The sequence below is a fragment of the Pelobates fuscus genome, chromosome 1 (assembly GCF_036172605.1).
Source record: "Pelobates fuscus isolate aPelFus1 chromosome 1, aPelFus1.pri, whole genome shotgun sequence".
Lineage (NCBI taxonomy): Eukaryota > Metazoa > Chordata > Amphibia > Anura > Pelobatidae > Pelobates > Pelobates fuscus.
The window spans coordinates 170693689-170718535 of NC_086317.1; the positions used below are offsets into that span (position 1 = coordinate 170693689).

At 39.4% G+C, this 24847-nt stretch overlaps 1 protein-coding gene across 2 annotated transcripts; it reads right to left on the bottom strand.

Moving 5' to 3' along the window:
- Positions 1-129: 129 nt before the first annotated feature.
- ZC3H11A (zinc finger CCCH-type containing 11A) lies at positions 130-20596 on the bottom strand. 2 transcript variants are annotated; one of them, XM_063452545.1, is made up of 18 exons: positions 20313-20596; positions 18621-18768; positions 18347-18466; positions 17635-17758; positions 17176-17370; positions 16752-16868; positions 13852-13944; positions 12738-12836; positions 10779-10853; positions 9519-9626; positions 6809-6868; positions 5855-5914; positions 4926-5348; positions 3969-4057; positions 3712-3877; positions 3316-3482; positions 2833-2903; positions 130-1667 (listed from the first exon to the last, which is right to left on the bottom strand). In XM_063452545.1, the coding sequence occupies exons 2-18, from the start codon at positions 18672-18674 to the stop codon at positions 1445-1447; spliced, it is 2244 nt and encodes a 747-aa protein (XP_063308615.1). In that variant the 5' UTR covers positions 18675-18768; positions 20313-20596; the 3' UTR covers positions 130-1444. The 2 variants fall into 2 exon arrangements, with proteins under 2 accessions (XP_063308615.1, XP_063308605.1); XM_063452535.1 differs by having other exon boundaries at positions 10779-10856.
- Between the last annotated feature and the right edge of the window lie 4251 nt (positions 20597-24847).

Consider the following 24847-nt stretch of genomic DNA (forward strand, 5'->3'; position numbering starts at 1 on the left):
TATATTCCATACAACTATGGTAGTGCCATGGCTTCTCGTGTGAAGTGGGTCGGCTCATTGCTGCAAGAATATTTACATAACACAGTGTTGACAAACAGGACACACCAATACCAATAGTTCCATTTTTTATTTGGCTTAACTGATCACATGGAAATCTGACATGTTATCCCCCCCAAACTTAGAGAGAGCAATTGTATTAAGTAACTTTCCAAATGCCATGGTTCTAAAGTAAAATAATGTTATTATATATATATATATATATACACACTCAGTGAAGTAATATGAAAAACAAATATATACAGACATTCAATGACCCAAAAATGTTAAATCAACGATTGGTCAACCCTATGTATTTCAAGAGCTGTTGGCAGTAAATGACTATCTTACACGGCAGAACATCCCCTAAACAAAAGTAATCTAAAAGTGCATTTATGGTTGGGAACTACAAAAGGCAACTACAATTTAGTTAGATGGGTAAGAACTCAAATATGTCTCTGCTATAGACACTTTTTGTTTTTAAGCACAGATCTCAGAATGTCCTTTTTTCAAATCATACTGTACATCTTAAGGAAATGTATACATTTGTATTAATATCATCTGCACCAGTATATTTGCATTAATATCATCATCTGCACCAGTATATTTATATGCAAAATAAGATCCTTGAAAAGTTAAAAAAAAAGTAAAAACAAAATAAGTTTTAGTTAAATTCCTTATTCTATAACCACTCAATATTTATCTAGAGATATTTTATCCATTAAATGTACATTTTGAAATAAGGGGACATTATGTTAACAGTAAAAAAACAGGTAAAAATAAAATAATTCTGCCACCGGCAACATAGTCATTTATAGGGTCTTGTACAAATGCAATGTAGTTCCACAGAGGGGAGGCAGTAGTATACAAATGTATGTCAGAACAGCCACAACAGTTTCATATTCAGGGTAAGTGACACTAAGATTTGGATTGGTTTTGGCTTTTAATCTCAGTAAGTGATCAAAAAAGGACACATGGACGAATTCTCAGAAGAAATGATATCCCAGTTCCTCACAAAGCACAGGTCTCTTTTTAACCATGTGACCAATATAAAATCATTAAAATAAGTTTGTTCCTTAATTCTGCAAAACGCCTGAGTAAGAGAACCATATGTGAAATCATATGCATCATTAGGTCAGCTGCGGGGGCAAAAATGATGAGATCGAATGAAACAATACAAAGACAGCTGGATTTTTCCTAGTTTAATTTTTTTTTTTTTTTTTTAACGAGTAAGATGCCACGTTAAAAAACTGGCAATTGTAGGTCCAGATCTTGAGTTTGGATGAGTAGAAAATATTTACATATCCCCGTGTCCCCCAGGACAGACTGAAGTCAGCAACTGATGTGTCTATGGTATCCCTGAAGATAATCAGATTTTGTGTATGGCTAGATCTTGCTCCACTTGTGCTTAGTTGTCAATCATTTCTGATAACTCAAGTAACAGGTCATCTTCATTTTTGCTGGAATACAGATCAATTTCATCCCCTAGTTTCTCATCCGACATCTCCCAAATCAGACTGTCAAGGTCATCCTCTGCAGATAATGAAAGCTTGCCTGTGGAAGCAGTGCTGACCCTTCGAGAGTCCAATGTAGTGCTGGGGCAGCTTGCCTCTGGGACTGGAGGATCCAAGCTAAAATAGTGAAAAAGCAGTTAAAAGTTATGGAAGCATCACTTAGCACTAGTTCATTATATACACACACACACACACACACAAAATATATAATGCTTTATGCAGCATAAGAGCCAGGGATGTTAAAGGACCAATCAAAGCACCCAGATGACTAACTCAATGAACTGATCTGGGTCCTTTTAGCCCTTCAATCTAAAACAGTGCTGTTTAGTAGTCAAAAGGGTTGCTTGCACTGTTACAACAGAGTTTCACACTGTCATGAGACTAACATCCATGAGGTCGAACATGGAGAAGCGTTAGATGGAAATGCTTATTATAGGGAAGCATTGCATCTGACGTGTGGGACTTGCCATGCACCCTGTCCCCAAATGCTTCTCTATGAGGAGCATTCCAGTGCCCCCAGGACATTTTGGGAGCAGGATTGGGTCTCGGAGATGGAAAAAACAAAAATGCATTTTCAGTGTGTGTGTGTGTGTGTGTGTGTGTGTGTGTGTGTGTGTGTGTGTGTGTATATATATATATATACACACACACACACACATATATACATAATATACATACACACATACATACATACATATATACACACACACACACATCTTTATATGGCAAAGAAGTGCATTCATTTCTGTGTGTGTTCGTTGGGGGTATATCTAAAAACAGATTGTAAAAGCTGCAATCCTTGCCTGCAGTCTTTGTAAGCCCTACCCTTTCATTGAGAAGCCTCTGCTCACACAAGTGCATTCAGCTTTCTAATGCTTCCAATGCTTCTCAATACAGCTCATTAAGAATGGGGAAAGGCAGGCTTGGAGCTAATGGTAGAGGAAGAAAAACTCCCTGGATAAAGTGCTTTATGTGTGTGGAGTGCCCCTTATAAAGTTAGCCCCTGTTTCCAGGCTTCACATGCTCCTATAAAAATAAGATTGTATTCATAATGCATCTAACAATTTAATAGCACCATAATGGTTATGGTGCTTGGAGTGTTTCTTTAACCTTAATCTAATCATAAGTTTTGGCAATTTGTCTCTCTGAAGCACCATTGAAGACAGTTAAATATTTTTTTTCTTACCCAAACATTGGATATGAACAGTATCACATACGCTCAACACACTTATTTAATGATGTCATATTTTAAAATTGTGAATTTCCTGTGTGTCCTTTTTACCTTTCTCTGAGACGTTTTGGTGATGGCTTGTTTACAGTAGGCTCTTCCAGAAGAGTGGCTTCTGTTAAAATCTGTGGGTGAGAAAGATTGATAAAATAAACACATGGCAGACGGAGTAAACCAAAGTTGGTCTCGGTCACTTATTGTGCTTGATATGTACTAACAAAAAAAGTGGTCATTTGTATCGACCATGCTATTGCATAAATAATATAATGAGCTGCAAGGTTCCACATTCTCCTACATATGATCAAGCTGTAGTTACAGACCATATTCAGGCAGTGTAAAGTGAGACAGAGCCCCAATAGGCATCTCCTACAAAATGTGTAGATTTATTTAAATAGACCTGTTTTGTAAATACTTCATATCAATCTTACTTCACTTTGTTGTTGCTTTTTGTGTCTTCTAATTAAATTTAGACATGGATTAGGAATGTAGGTATCAATTTAAACATTAAAAAAATAAAAATAAAAAAGCGCTTCTTACCAAGGATGGTTTGTTTTGGTTCTGCTCGTCTTCAGAGTTAGCAGAAACCGGACTGAGAGGCTTCACAGCAGCTACCACCAGGCTCTCTTTTGATTTTCTTTTCACTGCACTCTTAGCTGGTTTATACTTCTTCACAACACATGGTTCCACATTCACTCTTGGTATTCCTGTAACAAGAGCCACCAAGTATGGTTAACATGTCTGTTTTATGCTGCTCAGTAGGAAGGGAGTAGCAAAGTACACAACACCCATTAATTTCCCAGGGTAACATTAAATACATCTAATTACATTTTAAAAAGGACCCCCCCCCAGTCCTAGAACGTTTCAAAAGCAGCTAAAAAAAACAAAACACAACCACACATCTGTAGAGAGATTTATTTTAAAAGGTACACATACCGTGTATTTTCTCAGGTTCTGACAACTTTTCAGCTTTGGGTTTATCCACATTGGATGTCATTGACATGGTGTTCGTAGGAAATGTCTCAATGTCAGGTTGATGAGTGGGACGCTTCAGCTTATGCTCTTCCTCGGCAGGTGGCTTCATAGACACGATGACAGAACTCTAGGGGAAGAAAATAAAATGACACTACATGTTAAATAAAAGTATCAATTAGAAATAATAAAAGGATCACCATTTTTAAATACACACTTACCGTGACAGTGTTCCTTTCAGGGCCAGCCTGAAAGTCACATTCTTTAAGTTCTGTTGGTCCTTCAGTGGTTGGTATGGTGTCTACAATAACTATATTTAAATACAAGACAAATAGTTAAAATCAGCGAGATACCAAATAAAGGCAGGACAATTACAAAATGTCAGATATGTTCAGTTATTCAATTTAGTTTGCCAAATATCCACTATACCCATGGAATCCAAATTCACGTCGTCTGATCTAAAAAAACCTCTTTCCCATATCATGCCACCAGTTTATGCCATTTCCTTCTGGGTATACGCTAACAATCTGAAATCTAAACTCTCTTTAACAAACTCATGACCTAACTTCCCATTAACCAGATGCACCTTTAATATAATTTCCCGATCATGCAAGATGCCACAAGATCATATGCAAGTTAGTCCTCCTGCATCACTATTCAATCTTCATTTCAAATATATTTTTCAAATCCACCAATCTCTCACTCAGTATTGTGTAAAACCTCATTACTCACTCCCTCATAATTTCCAGATTTGATTACTGCAAACCAAAAAGGTTGAAATTAAACAAATGCTGATGCTAAGCTCATCTTTCACTATCTCTGCACTTTATTATTAATACAATCTAACTTTATTCCCCCTTACAAAGACCTTGTAACAGCTTTGCCCCCTTACACATTTAAGCCTATAAATAAATACGTGCAGTAACAGAAAACATGCAAGGCTTCTATGCTGCCCTGCGCCACTGTAAACTTTCCATGTTGCATAATTATGTATTTCATCGTCGAGAGTAAAACTTTCCCCCAAAGTTTGGAATGCAGGCGAAACTAAAATGTTGGTATTATATGAATAAATAATATTTCTATTAGCAACAGAAAACCGCACTAGAAAACAAATAGCATTTCATGCACAATAAATTTTGTATACCATATTGTAATATTAACTATGTACTATGCTTTACCTGGAGGTTTTGGGATTCTCAGTACTCTCTTGCGAGTAATTGGAGGCGGAGGACTGGATGTCACCTGCTCTTTCTGTGTATGCACAGTCTGTTGTTGAAGTCTTAATGCTTTCTCCCTGCGGATCTCTTCCAGGGTTTTGACCCGTATTTGTTTGATGGGTGGTGACATCACTTTCATTTCTTCATTAGTTTCATCCTTCTGCGTTCCGTCCATCCGCCTCTTTCTCGTTTGTAATTTTATTTCAGAGATGGTCTTAATCTCAAGGGCAGAAGGCTGTTTGGTTGTTGCATCTTGTTTTATATTGCAAGGATTCTCACTCTTGGGGAGGTGTTCTTTGAGTTCCTGCTTCAGGATGGCTTTTTCTTGACGGATTTCTTGGAGAGTCTTGATGCGAAAATCCGTAGTTTGGTTGGAGGTTTTCTCTATGAATGGTTAACAAAAGACCAATAACACATCCTGTTTCACATACAGAATTGTCACAGTAAAAGTAAAGAAGGATAAAATGCAAAACTTTCTAGTTCCTTCAGATCTTTCTCTCAAACGTATTATGAGAGACCTAAAAGGTTTAGAAAGCATTAAAACATGCCTAACTGGGTGATAAAGAAAATATTGCAGAAGTACTGACAACAGAAAGTCTGTCTACCAGCAACCATTATTAATTCTATTTATAAACATTATAATGTATGGCACAAAATATTAATATTATGCTGGGAAACTGTGGGTGCTGTGCCTCCAGGTTTCAATCACTATAGCTCTTTAAACACAGCTCCAAGACGGTTTACATGAAGGATTATTTAGTATGTGAGAATTCACAGTGAATTTCAAATTTAACATCAAAATAATCAAACTGGAAATTCTCTAAACCAGATCTGCTTTCATTCCAGCTACTGTGATTGGAATTTTAACAAATACTTCAATTTTGCAATACCTGTCTCATCCCTGTTCTGCTGGGCTGGCAATCCCAGTCGATCCTTTAACAGTCGGGGAACTGGGGAAAGAGAGAAGAAGAAAAATATCAAAAAGCTTTCCAAAACATTAGATGTACTAGTTGTCTTATATTCTCCTTCATTTTTCTGGTTTGGAGGACAACAAAAGATTATTTCCTTAAACAAAACCTAAAAGAATATATATATATTATATATATATATACATATACACATACACACACACACACATATATATACACACACACATACATACATTTACATACATACATACATGTATACACACACACACTAATTATGCCCTGACACATTTACCCAGAATTTAGGACCTAGAAAGGTTAGAAGCCTGACAAAATTTTTATTAGCCATATGCTCTCACAAACCTAGCCAGCTGTTCACATAACTGAATCTTCCCTCTTCTGCTCATTTTTAAACAGCAGTTTGGAAGGTGAAGAGATTTGAAGATCTGCAACATCTTCCTTTTTTTTTTTTAGGGCTGAGGTGGCTTTATCTTCAAGCTGTAACAGCAGAGGCAGCTTAAAGGCTCCACTTGCACTCCCGAGGCCTGTATTTAGTCTTTGATGGAAGGATGTGAAATCATATCAATTCATCTTAGCTATGCAAGTCAGGAAACTGTGCAGGAGCCCTGTAGCTGTATTTGCTGCCACAGCATATAAGGATCACCCACTCACTTCCAGAAATTGGCGTGGTCTGGGGTCCTGTGATTGCCTCTGCCTTTTTAAGGGAGACAAATCCTTATTTGAAAAACAATGCAAAAAGACGCACGCATGTCTTTTAGTTTATAGAATGTCCAAAAATCATTGCCTGACAAGGCATTTCAAAACAAGTTATGACATTCTGACATTTTATAATTATGATTATGTACACAGAAAGTGAATGAAGTGTGCCTGTCACAATGTTAATCTATATGGCAATACCTGTTTCCACACTGTTCTTCTCAGCAGGTACCCCAAGACGATCCTTTAATAAGCGGTGAACTTTATATAAAAAAAAAAGGGAAGATATTATGTAAGCATTTTATGGTTTTACTTTTCAAAAAAGCATTAGGGAGAGAAAGGTTCTGAAGCACTGGTCTTGCTTTGCCATCACCAGATGGATTAACACACAGAAGAGGCCCTCTGGTCCACAACTGGGCTCATATCCAAGCTCTGCTCTGCTGCACCTCCAGCTTATGCATGAGCCCTTAAGCCTGATGACTGTCCCAGAGTGGCATAGAATGAACTGGGTCTATAACTCCTGTTGGATGGCTTTTACTCCCCCTTCAATGCCTTTACACTGCAGATTATCATCTTGTCTTTCTTCTTTTAATTTTTTACACTAGTTTAGACATATGCCCGAAGGACCTCTAGGGTGTTATCGTGTTTATATTCTGTGTCTAAACCAATTTACTAGACTACTATTTCTATACAAATACAAAAAGAAGTCCTGCGCTTACTCCCATTACTACTGGGCCGGCAGCAAGGACTACAATACACATCAGCCCCAATATATAGTAAAAACCAAAGAAAAGAAAAAAAAGTTACCCGCACTCTCTCCTTAATCCCTATGTATATTTAGACAAATGGAGGTAATTTAGTTGCTCCAATGGCCATTGGAGGGAATGCCCGCCTGCCAACGTCAAGGCAGACGCCCCTAAGAGGGTCCTAACACTGGCCCCTCAGCCTGCTTCCTTGAGCTTCTGGCAGAGATATCTCTAATGAGACAGAGAGAGGTATTTTTTTTTATATACACCCCTATATACTTATTAACCCTTAATAGGGAACACATGGGATGGGCGGCAGCATTGTAACCAGGCTGTGTGATACAAAGTAAATACAAATACAAAAAGAGAAGTCCTGCGCTCACTCCCATTACTACTGGGAAAGGCAGCAAGGACTACAATACACATCAGCCCCAATATATAGTAAAAACCAAAGAAAAGAAAAAGTTACTTTTCTTTTCTTTAGTTTTTACTATATATTGGGGCAAGACTTCTCTTTTTGTATTTGTATTTACTTTGTATCACACAGCCTGGTTACAATTCTGCCGCCCAGGCCGAAAGTATAGGGAATTTAATTTTCTAGCACTATATTTAACCCTATAAAACTTTCCATGACACCATAAAACCTGTACATGGGGGGTACTGTTTGACTCGGGAGACATCGCTGAACACAAATATTTGTGTTTCAAAACCGTAAAATGTATTACAACGATGATGTCGTCAGTAAGTGACGTTTTATGCATTTTTCACACATAAACGGCACTTACACTGACGATCTTATTGCTCGAATACTTTTTACTGTTTTGAAACACAAATATTTGTGTTCAGCAAAGTCTCCTGAGTATAATAGTACCCCTCATGTACAGGTCTGGTTTAGTAGCCACTTAGTCACAAACACTGGCCAAAATTGGCTTTCAAATTAGTTATTTGCATTTTTCACACACAAATATTAACGTTAACTTTGGCTAGTGTTTGTGACCAAGTGGCTACTAAAAAAGACTGGACATACCCCATTTGCAATACCTTGGGTTGTCTACTATTGCAAATGGTATGCCATCATGGGGGTAATTCTCATTCCTGGGCTACCATACAGTCTCAAAGGCAACGTAACTAATCTGGCGAATTTCAATGTGAAAAAACTGAAAGGTGTAACATGCTATATTTGACCCTGTAACTTTCCAAAACACCATAAATCCTATATATAGGGGTTACTGTTTTACACGTGAGACATCGCTGAATACAAATATGTGTATTTTATTGCAGTATAAGCAAACAGTATTATGACAGTCACAGTTAGAATTTCACGTAGAACTAAATTTTTTTTAAAAATTCTTATTTTTTCCTATTTTTCAATATTTTATTCATATTAAATTGTGTTTTATACCTAAATGATTGATGTTAAATGAAAGCCCTGTTTCCCCTGAATAAAATTATATATAATAAGGGGGGGTGCATTTAATATGAAAGAGGTGAATTACGGTTGGACAGACATATAGCGCAAATGCCAGGTTTTGTTTACGTTTTGTTTCGTTCACAACTTGTACATTTGGCTGCGGTCTTAAGGGCTTAATAGACTTGTTACTGCTGTTGTGACATTGCAAGCGTGTTTGGTATCACATGCACACAAAAAAAAAAAAAAAATTTAATTTACTTTTAACCTGTCATTTTTGTACAAGGGTCACATAAGAAACATATTTTTGCTAAGTACCTTTTGTTGGACGTGCGCAATGATCCGCGGCCATGGTTGCACATTATATCGCGAGCTCTGATATTGTTCTGGGAATGTGCGTATGTTTATGTGTTGACATTTATGTGTTGCCGTTGTTATGCGGATGTGTGCACGTGCGTCCGGTCCTTAGACATGCTCGCTACTAATGGGGATTAAGACGTTCATGTTTAGACGTCCCTTTGTACGTTTAGCGTCATTAGCCTGAACGTCATTACGTTTATGTCACGTACGAAGAAGTAGTTTTCCAGGGGGAATTTACCAGATTGATTGGTTTAAATCTAATTATTTAAACCTAATTATGTTAACTCAACCAGTATCCGCTCATCTAATCATTATTTGATTGAATTTCTAATTTATGGCACAGCTGTCAGCCTCCATTAATGGCTTCACTGAGGTATAGGAACTTAACGCTAAGTACCTTTTGTTGGGCGTGCCACATGACTGCCTTTAGGTGGCACCACATTCTTCCCAAGTCTTTCAGAGAGACTTTTCTTCACAGGGGGAATACACTCTCCTTCAGAGACAGCTGTAGAGGGATAAGAGGAATGGCAAGAGTGCTTTAATACATACATTTCATTACAAATGACAACCACAAAGCACAATCAATATATTAAGAATTTAAACTAAAACCACCAGAGAGTAAAATCTTGAATATTATTAAACTTAAATTCCAAAATGAGAAAGCAAAACTTCTGTGACGGTAGTCACTGTCACTGGGGATGGAAGACACACTATGTGAGGGTCCCCAGATTCCTTTTGTGTTTTGTTCACCCTGTGGCCATTATTGGTGCAGGATATGTTGAGTGTATTGCTTGTCTGTGCCTCTTCCCCCCTCCCCCTTTTTTCTGTCCTATTGTTTCACCAGCAGGGCGTTATCCCAAGGACACTGCCAGACCAGTTTAAACTGGCTATCCTGTCCCTCCTCAATCTCCCATCAACCCTTGCTATTGTCTGACCCCATCCTTGTACTATCGTGCTCTTATGAACCTATTGTATGTAAATTAGGTTGTTGGGGGCTTAAAATATGTATGCTTATCCATATAAGTCTCTCCAAGTTTACCAAAATTAACTCCAGATAGGTAATGAGCAGTAAAAAAAAAACCAACAAACAACATGTCACAAAACAAACAATGTTGACAGTTTGCCAGCTCCCCCACTAAAGCTCAAGAGAGGCACATTGAGGAAAGGTCAGGCTTTAATTTTAATGCACAAAGCCACATAGGACATACTACCTAGGGACAGGAGAACTAAAGCGCTACTGATACAGGTAAGCATTCCTAAAACCTTAGTGTTCCTTAAACAGTTTATGCCGTCAGACAGCAAACTAATTGTACAGTAGCATCAGATTCTGGTAATTTAGCATATAACATTCTAGAAAACACTTTTCAAAACAAATTGGTAAATGTGGAGCTAATAAAGTGCTTTTACTAAATTGGAACTTTAGCTTGGATATGGTTTTCAAATAATTACATTGATCTATACATTTGGAACTTGGTAAATAACCCCAAATAATCTGCAGAAGTACAATAAAGAATTGCCAAAAGCAGTAAAACATTTGTCTCATGAGGTGCAAATATAAGGAGTAACATTTAATCCAGCACAAACGTAGGACACTTGTACTAAATGTTTCATCTGTACAGTCAATAACCCCAGGATAAAAAACATGAATTAAAATTACCGAGTGGACTATCACATCCAGATACTGAGCGCTTTCCTAACCTCTGCGCCAAACTCAGTTGTATTTTGGAGTGATCTGCTTACAAAAAAGGAAGAAAACAATATCAGTTAGTGTAACCCTTCCAAATAAATATACAACATAAATAACTTAAGGAACCTTTAAAAACTAGGCGTTTGTCAGCTATCTTACTAATTCGATCCCAAGCATACGAACACAAGATGATAAAGATGATATTGTGTTATGTGAAGTGTCAAAAGAATATTTATGCTTATCCACCACTATGCGGCTTTCCATGAAAAAGTAAGCATAACTGTCCATGCTGTTTCATAGATTATGGAACTCCTATGTCCATTGTGTCGCTTATAACCAAAGTAGCATGTAAACATATACTAAATGAGATCATAGGGGAAGCATTTCTTCCATCTGCCAGTGCAGGCACTTGCGCAGCACGAGTGTGTGTCCACTAAGCACGTGCAATTACTATCTCTGTACACAGTGCAGCCATAAACCAGTACAGCCATAGACCTTCAGCAATTTTTAAATATTGCTGCAGTTCTGTACCACTTTCAGAGCTGTGTGGTGTTGAACAGTGTGCTATGCAATAGAGGGCACTTTTTTTCAATTACGCAAACTGTGATGGTGCTTTAAAGGGACACTGCAGGCACCAAACCTTAGGCATTAGTAAAGTGGTTTTGGTTTATAGATCATGAGTTAAAGCACTTTGTTTATGAGGCCCTAGTCACACCTCCCTGCATGTGACTTGCACAGCTTTTCTAAACACTTCCCGTAAAGAGTAATCTAATGTTTAAACTACCTATATAGCACATTTTGTTTCATTTAATTTTTTTTTACTCCTGCTATATTAATAGCCTGGTAGACCCCGCAGGCGCTTTCTGAGTGTGATTAAAGTTAAATTGCTTTGGAAGTGTTTATCTCCTGCTCTGTAAATTTTAACACCTAACTGAAAATGAAACATTGTTTTCATGTCAGTCACAGCCAGGAGGAGGTGTGGTAGGGCTGCATAAACAAAAAACAAAAGTGATTTAAATAGTATTCCCTGGTGGTCCGGTGGCTTGTTAAGTCCTGGGGAGTCCGGCAGCAAGCACTGGCTTACCTTGCCAGCAGCTCCTTCAGCTCCCCAGTGTAAATCTAGCGGCCCTTAGTGCCGCGCGGAGCGTTGCCATGGTAACCCGTGGCAACGCTCTGCGGCCGCGGGTCTCGCGAGTTTTAGACATGGAGCTGCAGGCAAGGTAAGCCAGCGCTTGCTGCCGGACTCCCCAGGACCGCCAGTCTTGTAATGAGCCTGGCGGTCCTAGGAGGTATTATCGGCAATATCGGTAGCTATATTGGCCGATACCGATATTGCCGAAAATACCGAATATCGGCCGATAATATCGGTAAAACCGATAATCGGTCGATCCCTAATAGGGGGCCAGTTGTGGGGGCTACGTTGAAACTTTTGGACATTTCCAAAAGATACAGGGAGGCTTATAAGCCATCCCAATAACATCAGCCACCAATCAATGACTGGTAACATTATAGACATTGTCCCACATGGTGTACCGTAGATGCACAGTAAATTTACTGTGTATGCATACGAAAACTCCACAACATTATATGTATGCCTCACAAGATCTGTCATAAAGACCTATTTTGATTTATTTGCATGTGTGACAGTGGAGGACAAGGCCCTCGCATAACCGCCTGCGAGCGAATTTGGCAGGAGTTGAAGGAAGAACATGTAGGTGCCAATGATAGCCCTTGTAAGGATGTCAGTGTAAGTAGTAATAAGTTGCAGACAAGTCACAGTTTTTTTCTAAACACACAAAAGTCACACAGGTGATTGTCTGTTAATAGGTACCCATCTTAACAACACCATCCACTGAAGAAATAAATTGTCATGGTGAAAAAAAACAAAAAAACAACAACAAAAACAACTGAAAAGCATGCATGAAGTACCTTTGTTTGAGAAAGTGACTGTTCTTACAACGGGTAAAACCGTTTCTGAAATGGTCTCATTAGGCAAGGGACCCACATGGTTTGGAACAACTTTAGAATCTTTAAAAGAAGGTAACAGGCCATGTAAATACACAACAGTCTTTGTAAGTCAAAATGTACACATCTGTGTGAAGGCTTTATAAAGAGTAACAAAAGGAAAAAAGAACAAAAATCTCTAAAAAAATGATATATGTCTGAGAAAGTCTATGTGCCTTTAGACCTACCTTAAAAACAGACAGCGGAAATATGTTGACAAATAATAATGTGAATTAATGTAAAATGTGAAAAAGAGTGTTATGGGACACTTGTTATTTTATTATTGTTTTGTATGCTATTAGTTACTGGTATTTTTTTTAGGTGCAACAGAATTTTTATGATTTGTTTTTGGATTTATTTTCTGGGGTTTTTGACAGAGTCCTCTTATCCTAGGTCTGATGCCTTGATATATTTTTTTTTTTTTTAGTTGTCTAGAGCTAATCCATTCTTGCTGCTATTAACGTCTTACTATATATTGGCACACAGAGAGGGCGGGGGAGGATGATATGTTACCCTAACTGGTCTCTATGAGTACCGCCATCATAATCTTGTATTTTTGTTTTTAACTCTATCCACCTGGAATTTTTTGTACTAAAATGATTGTACAGACAAATTTTCAATTTTTTTTTTTTTTTTTTTAAGTTCCAGGCAGCGATTAAATGATACAAAGTTTACTATGACTATTACTTTTTGCGAGTAAGAGAATATATCCAGTCAATACGTATACATGGACACGAGATAGAACATGGTGGAACGCTGGCAGCACACACATAGATACACATTCCTCAATTAACCTATATGGTACACTATCTAAGACTATCCTAGGAACTACTTGGGAGTCCTTCTGAAAATAATAAACAAGGTGGAGTTCCATACTGGAAGTATATCAGTAAACACAGTCAACAGTAACAGGAGGTCCCACTGTTTATTTTAAAGTTTTTAAGGGTCTTTCTGTCCTGCTATGGGCATAGTTGATCCTAGTAAACATGCTACATGTAAAACACATATATAAATACCACTATTGTACAGATGTACTTACCATTCTGGACACACTCTTGTAGTTTATGCTTCTTGGACTTTATTTCGCCTATGGTCTTAATGCCAAGGTTCAAATTATCACCTTCAAAGTAGGCTGGAAAAACAAACAGGAGGAATAGAGAAAGTGTATATTATTTAAAATACAGGCCGCCTAACATTTCAATAGTGACAGCCCTGCATTTGATATTGTCAAAGTCCAGAGATTGTTTATATTTCATCAAAACACTTAAAAACAATTCCTGCAATATGAAGTACAGTTTCCTAGCACCAAGTAATAAAACATGTGAAATCATATAAGGGCGGGAGAAAATTATTAAGCGACAAATACAACTATGAAAAGTTTGGTCAAATGAATGCTTATTTACCCTTGAATATAGGTAATTATGCTACAAGAAACAAATGTATTAAATGTTTGCAAAAGGTCTTTCATAGAATCTTTTCATTGTACGGACTAAAAATCAAAAACAAAAACAACATGCCGAGGGGGCGGAGCTAACCACCGAGCTGATCAGACGCCATTGCAGACAGCTCCGGCTTTAATCTTACTTATCTCGTCTAAATCTGGAGAATCGCCATAAAGCCCATCATCCTCGACCTACACCCCGACTTGGGAAGCTGAGCTGCATCGATAGATGCCCTTCTTTGTAAAAAAGACGCCGCTGAAACAGCAACGAAAAACCGCGGCCTACTCGGCGCAGCTACTGCCCGACCTGATGGCGCTCCTCGGCAGAGTATACCAAGGCCTTGCACCCACCTTGTATCCAGAACCCCATCCCAGCCTGGGGGATCACATGCCTGCCATGGGACGCCGTTCCCAGAAAGCCAACACCCAGACAGAAGGGAGAGACATAGGGGCAATGCTACAACGGCCCGCTAGGCCCAAACCGGCCACAGGAGAAACCCAGACAGCAACAGCACACCAGGACCATGCTGAGCAGTCAGGGAGCGCCGATTTTGGCACCATACCATCAGCTCCCCCAGAGGGATCGCCACCAGCGACCAAACATGACCTGCAGATACTCCTGCATGATTTTCACAAACTGCTGGCGAAGGAGCTTGCAGGACTCAGAGCTGACCTACAGGCCACAAATGACCGGGTGCGCGCCACAGAGGCTGACATGACAGAAGTCACAACAAATATAACAAACACACAGGCCTCGGTGCAACAGCTCCAAAAGTCCCATCATAACCTGACCCTACACCTGAATGCCCTCGAGAACAGCCACAGACGCAATAATATCAAAATCCGTGGCATCCCAACAAGTGTCACGTCAGACGAGCTGCCACACTATATAAGAAGGCTGCTGGCAACAATACTACCTCCAGCGATGGCAAGGAAAATAGTGATCGATGGAATATATCGGGTCGCAGGCCCCCCAAGGGCTCCCTCGCAAACAGCACGGGACGTCATCCTCCGCTGTATGTCCTCACAAGACAAGGGACAGATCATGGCGGCACTACGGGACAAGACCCCACTATCATTTGAGAATTCCAACCTCACCTTCTACCAGGATCTAACGAGGGCAACCCTTCAATGGAACCGATCACTCCACCCAGTGACCCAACAGCTGCGAGCAGCCAACATGAGCTACAGGTGGGCAGCACCAGGATCGCTACTGGCCACACATAACGGGACTACCCATACGCTTACCTCTCTTGCAGAAGCCCCGACCTTTCTTGAAACGCTGGGACTGAAAGCGGCAGACGCACAAACCCTAGAGGGCACCTGGGACCCAGGTAACAGCGGCCCCTCCATCTCACGCCCCGACCTGACACACCAACAGCTGATATGAAGGTAGCCGAAAGAAACAATCCGTAGGACACTGCATAGAGACTATGGACAACTGGGTCCTTCGGACACTAACGAACTGAATGTTTATTTACCTGTTTAAATGCTACTCAGCATAGCGCAGCTCAAGTTAGAGAGCGAGTGTTGAAGACTTATACCCATGTTTAAGCAAAGATTGTTTATACCCCAGTTTCTCTGCTCCCAAGCTGCACAGCTTACCGCAGCTCAAATCCTGGCACGAACGATAGGGTCTCTTACTTACCCCTGCCTGACACACGGGCCCCCTGCCTGACACACGTGCCCCACCCCCCCTCCCGGATCCACCACAGACACCTACCGACTAGCCAGCACGTACACTACCAATAGACGAGATGACAACCCCCCGCTGGCCCCCTAGGTTAGGGGTACCACACAGTCCACACCTATCACTGAACACCACACTGAGATAGGAAGGCACCCGGAGGGATGGCAAACACATGCACGATCAATAAGATATCAAAGTACAGATCGGTAACACCCCGTACCGGAATTAAGCACAGTCATAGGACCTACACGGTACTGTTGGAGGCAAGCATGGTTCTGAGACATTAATGACACCTACCCATAAACAAGCACCTTCTTTATGCACATAGCCACAGAACCACAAACACAACCTCAATCCAATCCCAAGCAGGATATAACTCATGAGTAACGACATGCCTTGCAAACTTTAGGAAGATCTCAATTAACCTCGGCCATGTCCTATCAAACGCAGAAAACTCACAAAAATGTGCTGTATAATCGTTGATAACTCTGTCACAAAACTGTATACCTGTCTATAGCCTATTTCTGCTGTTGTGGCAGGATAGGTACGGATGTACCATTTACGCACGACAAAATAAAGAATTTAAAAACAAAAAAAAACAACAACATGCCACAATTTTGGCAAAGGGAGAAGATGACTGCAGATACAGGCACATTTATAGCGAGTGAGTGTATTCCGAGTGCATTCCTCTGATAGATTTGACACGGACCACCATGGGTCGTACATGTTTAAAACCAATTAACTGTTCAAGAAGAGATATACACAGATACATAGATCGTGTGCCAAGTGCACATTAACATCTTCATACCTTTTTTAGGTGTTGGTGTTTTTTTGGCAGATGTAACACGCACTTCCTGGTTGCTGCTTGGTGACAAGTGTTGCTGACCTGAATTTTTTATCTCTTCTCCTTCCTCAGAAAACTGATCTGTTTTTAATCAGAAAGTGAGAAGAGGCAAACATTAAACACAATGCGCTCACATTTAGAGGCCTACTACAATATTGAAACAAAAAGCAAAACAACTATTACTGATTATACTCCTTACTTTTCTACCACATTCCAGAGGAAAATACTGGAACCAGAATGGAATACATTGCAAGACAAAATATGCTTAATTTAAGCAATTACCCAAAACCACTGTTAATTAACCCTTTTGTGAGAACAGTGGGAAGTTTGGAGGTGTATTCAGGTATTATTTGTTCTACACTTCACAAATGAAAACCTGACTATTCACCATCATCATCTTCATCATCATCCGCAGCATTAATCACCACTGGTGGGTGAGTAGGGCTGGGAACGCTCTCAGTTGCTTCCATTTTTTTTACACCAAGCAGCTGTGGAGTAGGGGCTACAGGAAGCTTGTTTGGTGCCATCTGGTGCTGGGAGACTTGGGGTTCCATCTCTGCAGGTTCGGGTTTCGGCAAGGTGGCTATAAAACACAACAAACATTACCCTCAAAATAAATTGCAAATAAAAGTAAAAGATTTGGGTATGCTCACATGTGAAAATCTTTTTCAGATGATAAGAGGGGATAAAGGAGGAAAAAAGCTAATGGGAAATAGAACCGCATGCAAAACACCACAAATTTTTTTTAGTTCTAGCCGAGTTTCAGGAAATGTTATTTTTGGTAAAGTATACACAAAGGAAACCAAAAAGGTATGATACCACAATATGAGAAAAAACATATACTTACTCTTGCTGGGAGGTAAGAAGACTCCATCTACAAAGCGCCCCTTGTAGTGGTGAAAGGCACAGTTGCCTTTTTGGCAACCAGCAGCCTGATTCTCCCAGTAGCAAGCTATTTCACTCCGTTTTTTCTGAAACCACAAGAAACCAGAGACTATAGTTTGGTATATGAATTAAATCAGTGCCAAGCTTTCCTCATCGTGCACTTAGATTAAAACAATTCTCCTTGCACTCACTAAAAACAGAAGATGGGCACAGCAATGGGACACCACTAGGAGGTTATAGCTGCAATTTATAAATATTTTGCTAGTGTTCAATTTGTCCATATTACACAAGCACATACATAGTAGGGAATGGCTTTTTCTCTCCTCTCTCCTTTTTATCTCCTCCCTGGAGTAAGAGCTGAGGATTTCTCATGCGAGGTATGGGGCTTTTTTGATACTGAAGCAGCCAGGCCTACTAAATAGTAATCTGGCCCATACTAACTGTATAAACAGATAGTAACCATACAATTCCTGTGGTTTATTGAGCAGTTCCAACTATGCATTTAAAAATCCCAAGCTGGACATGGTATAAGATTAATTCTTATTGTGCAGAAGAGATGCTCATGATTCCACATCTATACAATGCATAAAACCCCCAAAAAAACTATAGGATCAAATTGTAACTTACAAAAACCCTTTACACTTTTGTCACACATTGAAGGTGAAAGAACTTACGTCAATAGCCATGTGACGGTATTTGCAGACCTGACGAAAACAGCGCCCTTCTTGCCACAAGTTACAAACAATCTCATTCCCAATGGCAGCCTCGCAATGACGAAATGGGCAACTGTCCCCCTGCAGAAAGAAGATTTAAAGCTTAGGTGATTTCCAAGCATTTAATTTCAAGTTCACATTTTCACTTGTAAAGCAATGCTCTTTGTTTCCACATGCCAATGTTTTAACCCTCACTTAGCACAGTTCTTCCTATCAAACAATCTTTGGCTAATACCTTAGTGCAGGTGGAGTAGAAGAAGAAATAGCAGTCATCTCCTTGGTTCGACATGTTGATTAAAATTTAAAACGTTCTGCGTTCTGCATATCAATATTCTATCAGCGATCTTTTCACAGGTGATAAGCTGTGTGCACCTCACAAGTTTCTAATAAAAATAAATAAAAAATAAATTGTAAATACAAATTTTAAATATGTATTTAAACAGATTATGTGTTAAAGTGGTTATGGTGAGTGATGTGCGCAGTCTCCAAAACAATGAAACAGTGAATCAGGATCCAGGAGCCCATAGCTTGGCTTTGACAGAATGGCTAAGTAATACTCTGCCTAACAACACACCACTTAATACTAACAATAGCAGGCAGTGATAGTGTGAGAATAGTTAGCAGACACCATGTAAGGTGAAGGAAAACACTGCCTTTGGCCAGAGAGGGCATCAGGGATCCCTGAGTCACCCTCAAACTGTTCAGAAACGGTTTAACTATGAAATAAGAGACAGCTCCTAGGGACTCAAGGCACCTTAACCAATTCAATAAAATGATTTTGGTGCCAAGAGTGTCCATTTAATCCACATATAAGAAGTAAAACGAACACTCAGGACACCGTAATAACTTCCGCTCAATGAAAATGTAATGGTGCTTAGATGTGGTGAGTTCATTCTTACTTTAAAAGTGATAAAAACAGTCCTAGTCCTCTAGATCCCTGTATCTCTTCCTTTAATGCAAAAAGCCTTGGAATGGGCTAAGAGCATCACTGGCTTCCCATGATGTACCTTTCACATGCATTTTAAAAAATGGGGAACCAGTGATAGGCTGAGAGTGTCTGCTGACATTCTCACCAAATTACCAAAGCCCAGTCTGGGGCTTTTGCATTAAAACCAGGAGCAGAAAAGAGGCAAACGGATTATAGAGACATATTGGCACCACCTGGATAATTTTTGGGTTAAACGGTTAGTAGACGGCTTAACACCTTAAGGTAAGTCAGTGCCCAGGCAACTTCATCGTTATGGCAATTGTAGTGTTCCATCAATCAATAAACAAGCTTTCACTAAAAGGGACACTCCAGGCATCCAGACCACTTCTGCCCATTGGAGTGGTCTGGGTGCCAACTCCCACTACCCTTAACCCTGTAAGTGTAATTTTTTTTAAACTGCAATAATTACCTTGCAGGGTTAACTCCTCCTCTAGTGGCTTTCTACTAGACAGCCACTAGAGGGCACTTCCGGGATCATAGCACAGATTATCTCCAGCGTCGCTAAAATCCCCATAGGAAAGCATTGAAAAGCATTTTCAATGCTTACCTATGGAGAGGTCTAATGCGCGTGCGTGGCATTGCCACACATTAGGTCTCCCCAGCCTGCGGGTGTGATCAGTCTCCCCTGCTGGCTGACGTGATGAAGCGGAGGAGCAGTGGTGGAAGAAGAAGCAGCCCTTCAGCAACCGGGGATGGTAGGTGGGAGGGGACCTGCAGTGCCATAAAAACTGATTATTTTCCTGGCACTGCAGAGTCCCTTTAATGTACAAGTGGTTCTTCAACTACAAATCAACAAGTGTTTTCACACGTAAGTTTGAAAACCACTGTCATCCAGCATGTGTCATGCCATTCTGAAAACACGATACAAATATCCTTGCAAAAGATGGACACATATTCATCTTGCATACATGTTAAACTCTTGATTTCTTAGATACTCACCTGTACAGTCTTGATGAAGGATGCCGTCCTCAATTAGTTTAATATCCTCTCTCCTGTAGGTCAAACGAACCAGCAATCGCAGAATTAATTTTCATAAGTGGGTATTCAAGAAAAATGAAGTAGAGGGCTTTGGGGCATTAAGCCATATATACCAATCTCATAGAAAATGATGCAGTCCATTTAAGGGGCAAAAAACTTTAATTTATTTATTTTTTTAATTCCAAAAATAACTATATTAATAAAAAAAAATAAAAAAAATAACTGAATCACTTGGATCACTTGGATGGTATTAGTCGACACTCTGAATATAGAGTAGACACTGTTGAAGAGGCAGTCAGCAAAAAAAAAAATCTTCTTAGGCGTAAAATTGATTTCTTAAGAGTTTCAGAAAGAGTAAAAAAATTTTTTTTTAAAAAAAGGAAAAAATAATCCAGACCGAGTTCCCAATTCTTCACCTAGGAGGAGAAAAACAAAAAAAACACCTCCCCCTTTCTTAACGACATGTGGAGGTTAACAAGCATAATGTTATTTTGAAGGAATATAGATAAACCAAACAAACCAACTGTGTCATTTTGATTAGCTACAGTTTACTACTGTATTTCAGATAAACTTATGTTGAACACATGCATATCAGGTAGTCCCCGTTTTATCAAAATGTGATAAGGTGAACATAATAAGCATAATTGCTATAATAAACAAGGGACATCCATAATAATAATGTCTGAAAAATTCTATAACAGAAATATTGTGCCAGTTTTTCAACAGACAGAATGTACATTATATGGCCAAACGTATGTGGACATCTAATAATCACACCTACAGTATGTAGGATATACAATGTAAATGTGGTCATGTTAACGAGACAAGAAATACACTTATAAGTTTATGTAACTAATGTAATATCATCAGATAAGTGAATAATATGTTGAATGTGGTGTGAGGCAGACTTTTTCATCATGTCTAGATAGGTGTAAGAATGTGTTGCAGAGCAAATGTACATTAGCTATTAAAAGCAACGTCCTGTTGACTCCTTAGTCAGTCTTTAGGAATCAAGAAAAGCAGGATGTGGCCTCCACCGTGTCTCCCAAATAGCAATCAACTCACTTATGCAACGGCCACCTCAAAGGCAAGAGCTAATCCTGTACTCACACTGAATGAGTCCCACGATGTCTGGAAAAGCTGAAAGACAAAATGTAAACAGAAATGTTCAGCATACTTAACTAATGCCAATGGGTATTTCATCAGCTAATGTTTCTAGAAGTGTACATCTCCTTTACAATGGGAAAAGTTGCACTTGAAAAGGAAATTTTGCCTCAAGTGTCTCTTTATCTAGCTGCAGTAGTTATGGTGCCTGGAGCCACCAGGTGCTGTCTCATGGTTCAGTGTCAAATACATACCGGTACATTTTTTTTTCATCCCGCCACCTGAGGTATGGATAATGCAGAGTGTGTCTCTGTATTAAACATACTAATCCATATAATCCAGAAATGGTCGGCAGCCATAGGCTGAGTCTGCTCAACTAATGCTCTGAGACAATCACTGCCGTTTATTGCTATTCAGTCTGAGCAGCAGAGAGGGGCTGGGTTGCAAGTTGAAAAACGGAATGGAAAAAACCCTTTTTTAGATGGATTGACTGGTGACAGTTTAGAATTTTATATTAGACTGCAAGAAATATAGTTTGAATGTATTGGTTACAGACTTTATGGGTTTCAGCTTTTAGTATTAACATTTTGTCACACAATATACATATAGTATTCTTTCATTTGATAGATTGGTTTCCATAACAAAATAATACCAGTGTTGATCAGACAGAGTTAAAAAGAACACCCCTGGCACCATAACAACTTAAAAGAAAGGAAGTTGTTACAGTCGCTGGTGCTAGCTTACCTGTAAGGGTTAAATTGGCTCACCCCTGCCTGAGCCATCTGTTATTAAAAATCAGAAAACGGAATGAATGGGGATGGCACAGACTTTGGGGTTAAACCTTCCATGAGTGGGTAAACTAGCACTTGGGACTTCCTGGCACCATAACAACTTCAATTAAGTTATGTTCCCTAAACGGCTCCTTTAATGAATGCCTCAGCTATTTCTTCTTCAGGGACACTTGTTTACAATTATGCCAGTTTTGTAAAAAGTTTTATGAAAAGTGGAAAGAAGCCAGGGGATTCCAAGCACTATAAACATTTCAATAAAATAAGTGGTTATAACACCTAAAGTGTCAATTTAAAGGGACTGCAGTCAATCCATTTTATGCATTATAAATGTATTAAAAACCATGTCTAGGGAAAAACAAAAACAAACAATCAACCCCATCTGCCCCCCGGAAAGTAACATTTGAAGTTTCTTTATTGTTTGCAATCCACAGATTTTGCATCTTCTGCAGTGCGCTAAGAGCAGAAAATGACTCTACATGTTATTTTGACACTGCTACAAATACACAAAAATAAGCAATTTAGCGATCGTTTTAAGGATCTGCAGTTGTGATTGTCTGTTTTCTACTTTACAAAGTTAATAGCTGAACTAGAACTGCAAGAAATGGAGCACAAAATAATAAAAAAGTGACATGAAATTAAACTACAAGATTTACTACTTAAGATCCAGGTAAATATAATCATAAAAGTCCTGTCAGCTGTAATAGTGGGGTAAAACAAAAAAACAATAACCACCCAGCATAACTGAGTGTAGCCAAACTTAAAAATCTATAGCGTTAGGAATACATATGTGTATTGCTAACACTATAGTTCCACCTACTTAGCCAAGTTCAGAGATTTATTTCAGCCAATAAAACATTTGGAAGGCTAGTGCGGCAAAATGTCACACTAAGATGGTCTCTCTTAGACCACCTCATTAAAACAGCTTAGTTTTATTCTATTTCATTGACAGTGCCTCTAGTTGCTGTCTGAGTGACAGATACTAGAGTCATTCAAACCCTGCAATGTATTCACCTGCAGGGTAAAATCAGGGAGAACATGGCAACAAAACGTTTCATTGAGACAAAGTGGTCTGAGTGCATATAGTGTCCCTTTAAACTTCACCCTATATGTGACTGCCATAAGCATCCTCACTGGTGCCATTCCACTGTTTAGTGTTAAACTGTTTTCCGATAGGTTAACACTACATAAAAGTCCCCAGCTGTACCCGGGCAACATAACCTCAATTAAATGGTTATGGTGCTCAGAGAGCAACTTTAACAGGGTTATTTAGTAAAGTGAGAATTGTCAGCTATTACAAGATTATTCACCAATATTTATTGTGGTGGGGTATTGAGGAACTTTTAAAGAATCGAAACGTAGTCTTGTCATTTTCAATGAATTAGCAGCTCGACTTTAAAATGGCAGCCTGAGCACCTTTATGGTGCTAGTACTACTTATCTGGGTCTCCCAAGTGCAACTCCCTGCTTCTCAGCTGCACGAAGCTCAGCTCTGAGCTACTCCTGGCAGTGCATGGCTTAGCTCATTGGCTGAAAGTGATCAGGTGACAATTCCAGCCAATGAACTGGCCCTGCTCTACAGGATTTAGCTCCTAGCTGTATCTTCTGCTCTCAGTACTAGAAAGGAAAAAGCAGCGAACTATAGAGACACGGTTTGACTTTTTATTAGCTTTTAAAAAGAAGAAATCCATATTTTGCATAGATGGCTTCTTGCCTACATGATAACAAATGGTAAATAATATTGTAAACGGTTTATTCCTGTATTTAAATACAAGGGATAGCCTTCATACTCACATGGCTAATCACTAAAGCTTAGACTGTTAAAAATTAGAATTGATTCTATGGTTACTAAAGTGAGAGTTCAAGTGGATTTTAAAATTAAGGCTAATTTAACCAAAATTAAAAGGTTAGCTAGCTCAGGGAATTTTCCAAATTAGACGATCTTGACCGTAAATGTTAAAAATTCACCTTGAATTCTCACTTCAGTGAATAATAACAATAGGAAAGTGTTTAACCCAGGAAAGGTACATTCAGATATCCTCTGGCTGCCAAGTACTTCCTGAGGATATTACTTTTGCCCGACATCCATTTAACCCTGCACGTTTTTACAATCACTGTGAATTCAGCACTAAAGTAAACCCCCCCCCCCCCCCCCCCCTCTCAAAAAAACACTTTTAAATTCTGCTATTAAGACCCGACATTTAAAATTCACTTTCGGATTTCAAAACAAATTTCCATATTTTAGCCAATTTTGCAAAAAAAAAAAAAAAAAAAGCACACATAACCAAGCCGAGACAATACCCGAGCTGTGATTATTTCAGATGAGCTAGATTATAAGTGATTCGATAATAAGACCGGGCCGGGCCCAGCACACGGACCAGAGCCTCGGCCTCGATTAATCCACCCCGCCCGCCAAACAGGCCGGACCCTCAGCCAGCACGAACTATGACACCCAGAAGTGAATCTTATTTATAAACACAGACCCCCCGGAAAGGAGATATAAATCCCTCACCGATATCCCGGAGAGCCGGTTCGCCTTTTGACAACACCGCACGGTATCTTCCGCAATGTTCGAGCACAACTGGGACGCACTTCCGGTAGCGTC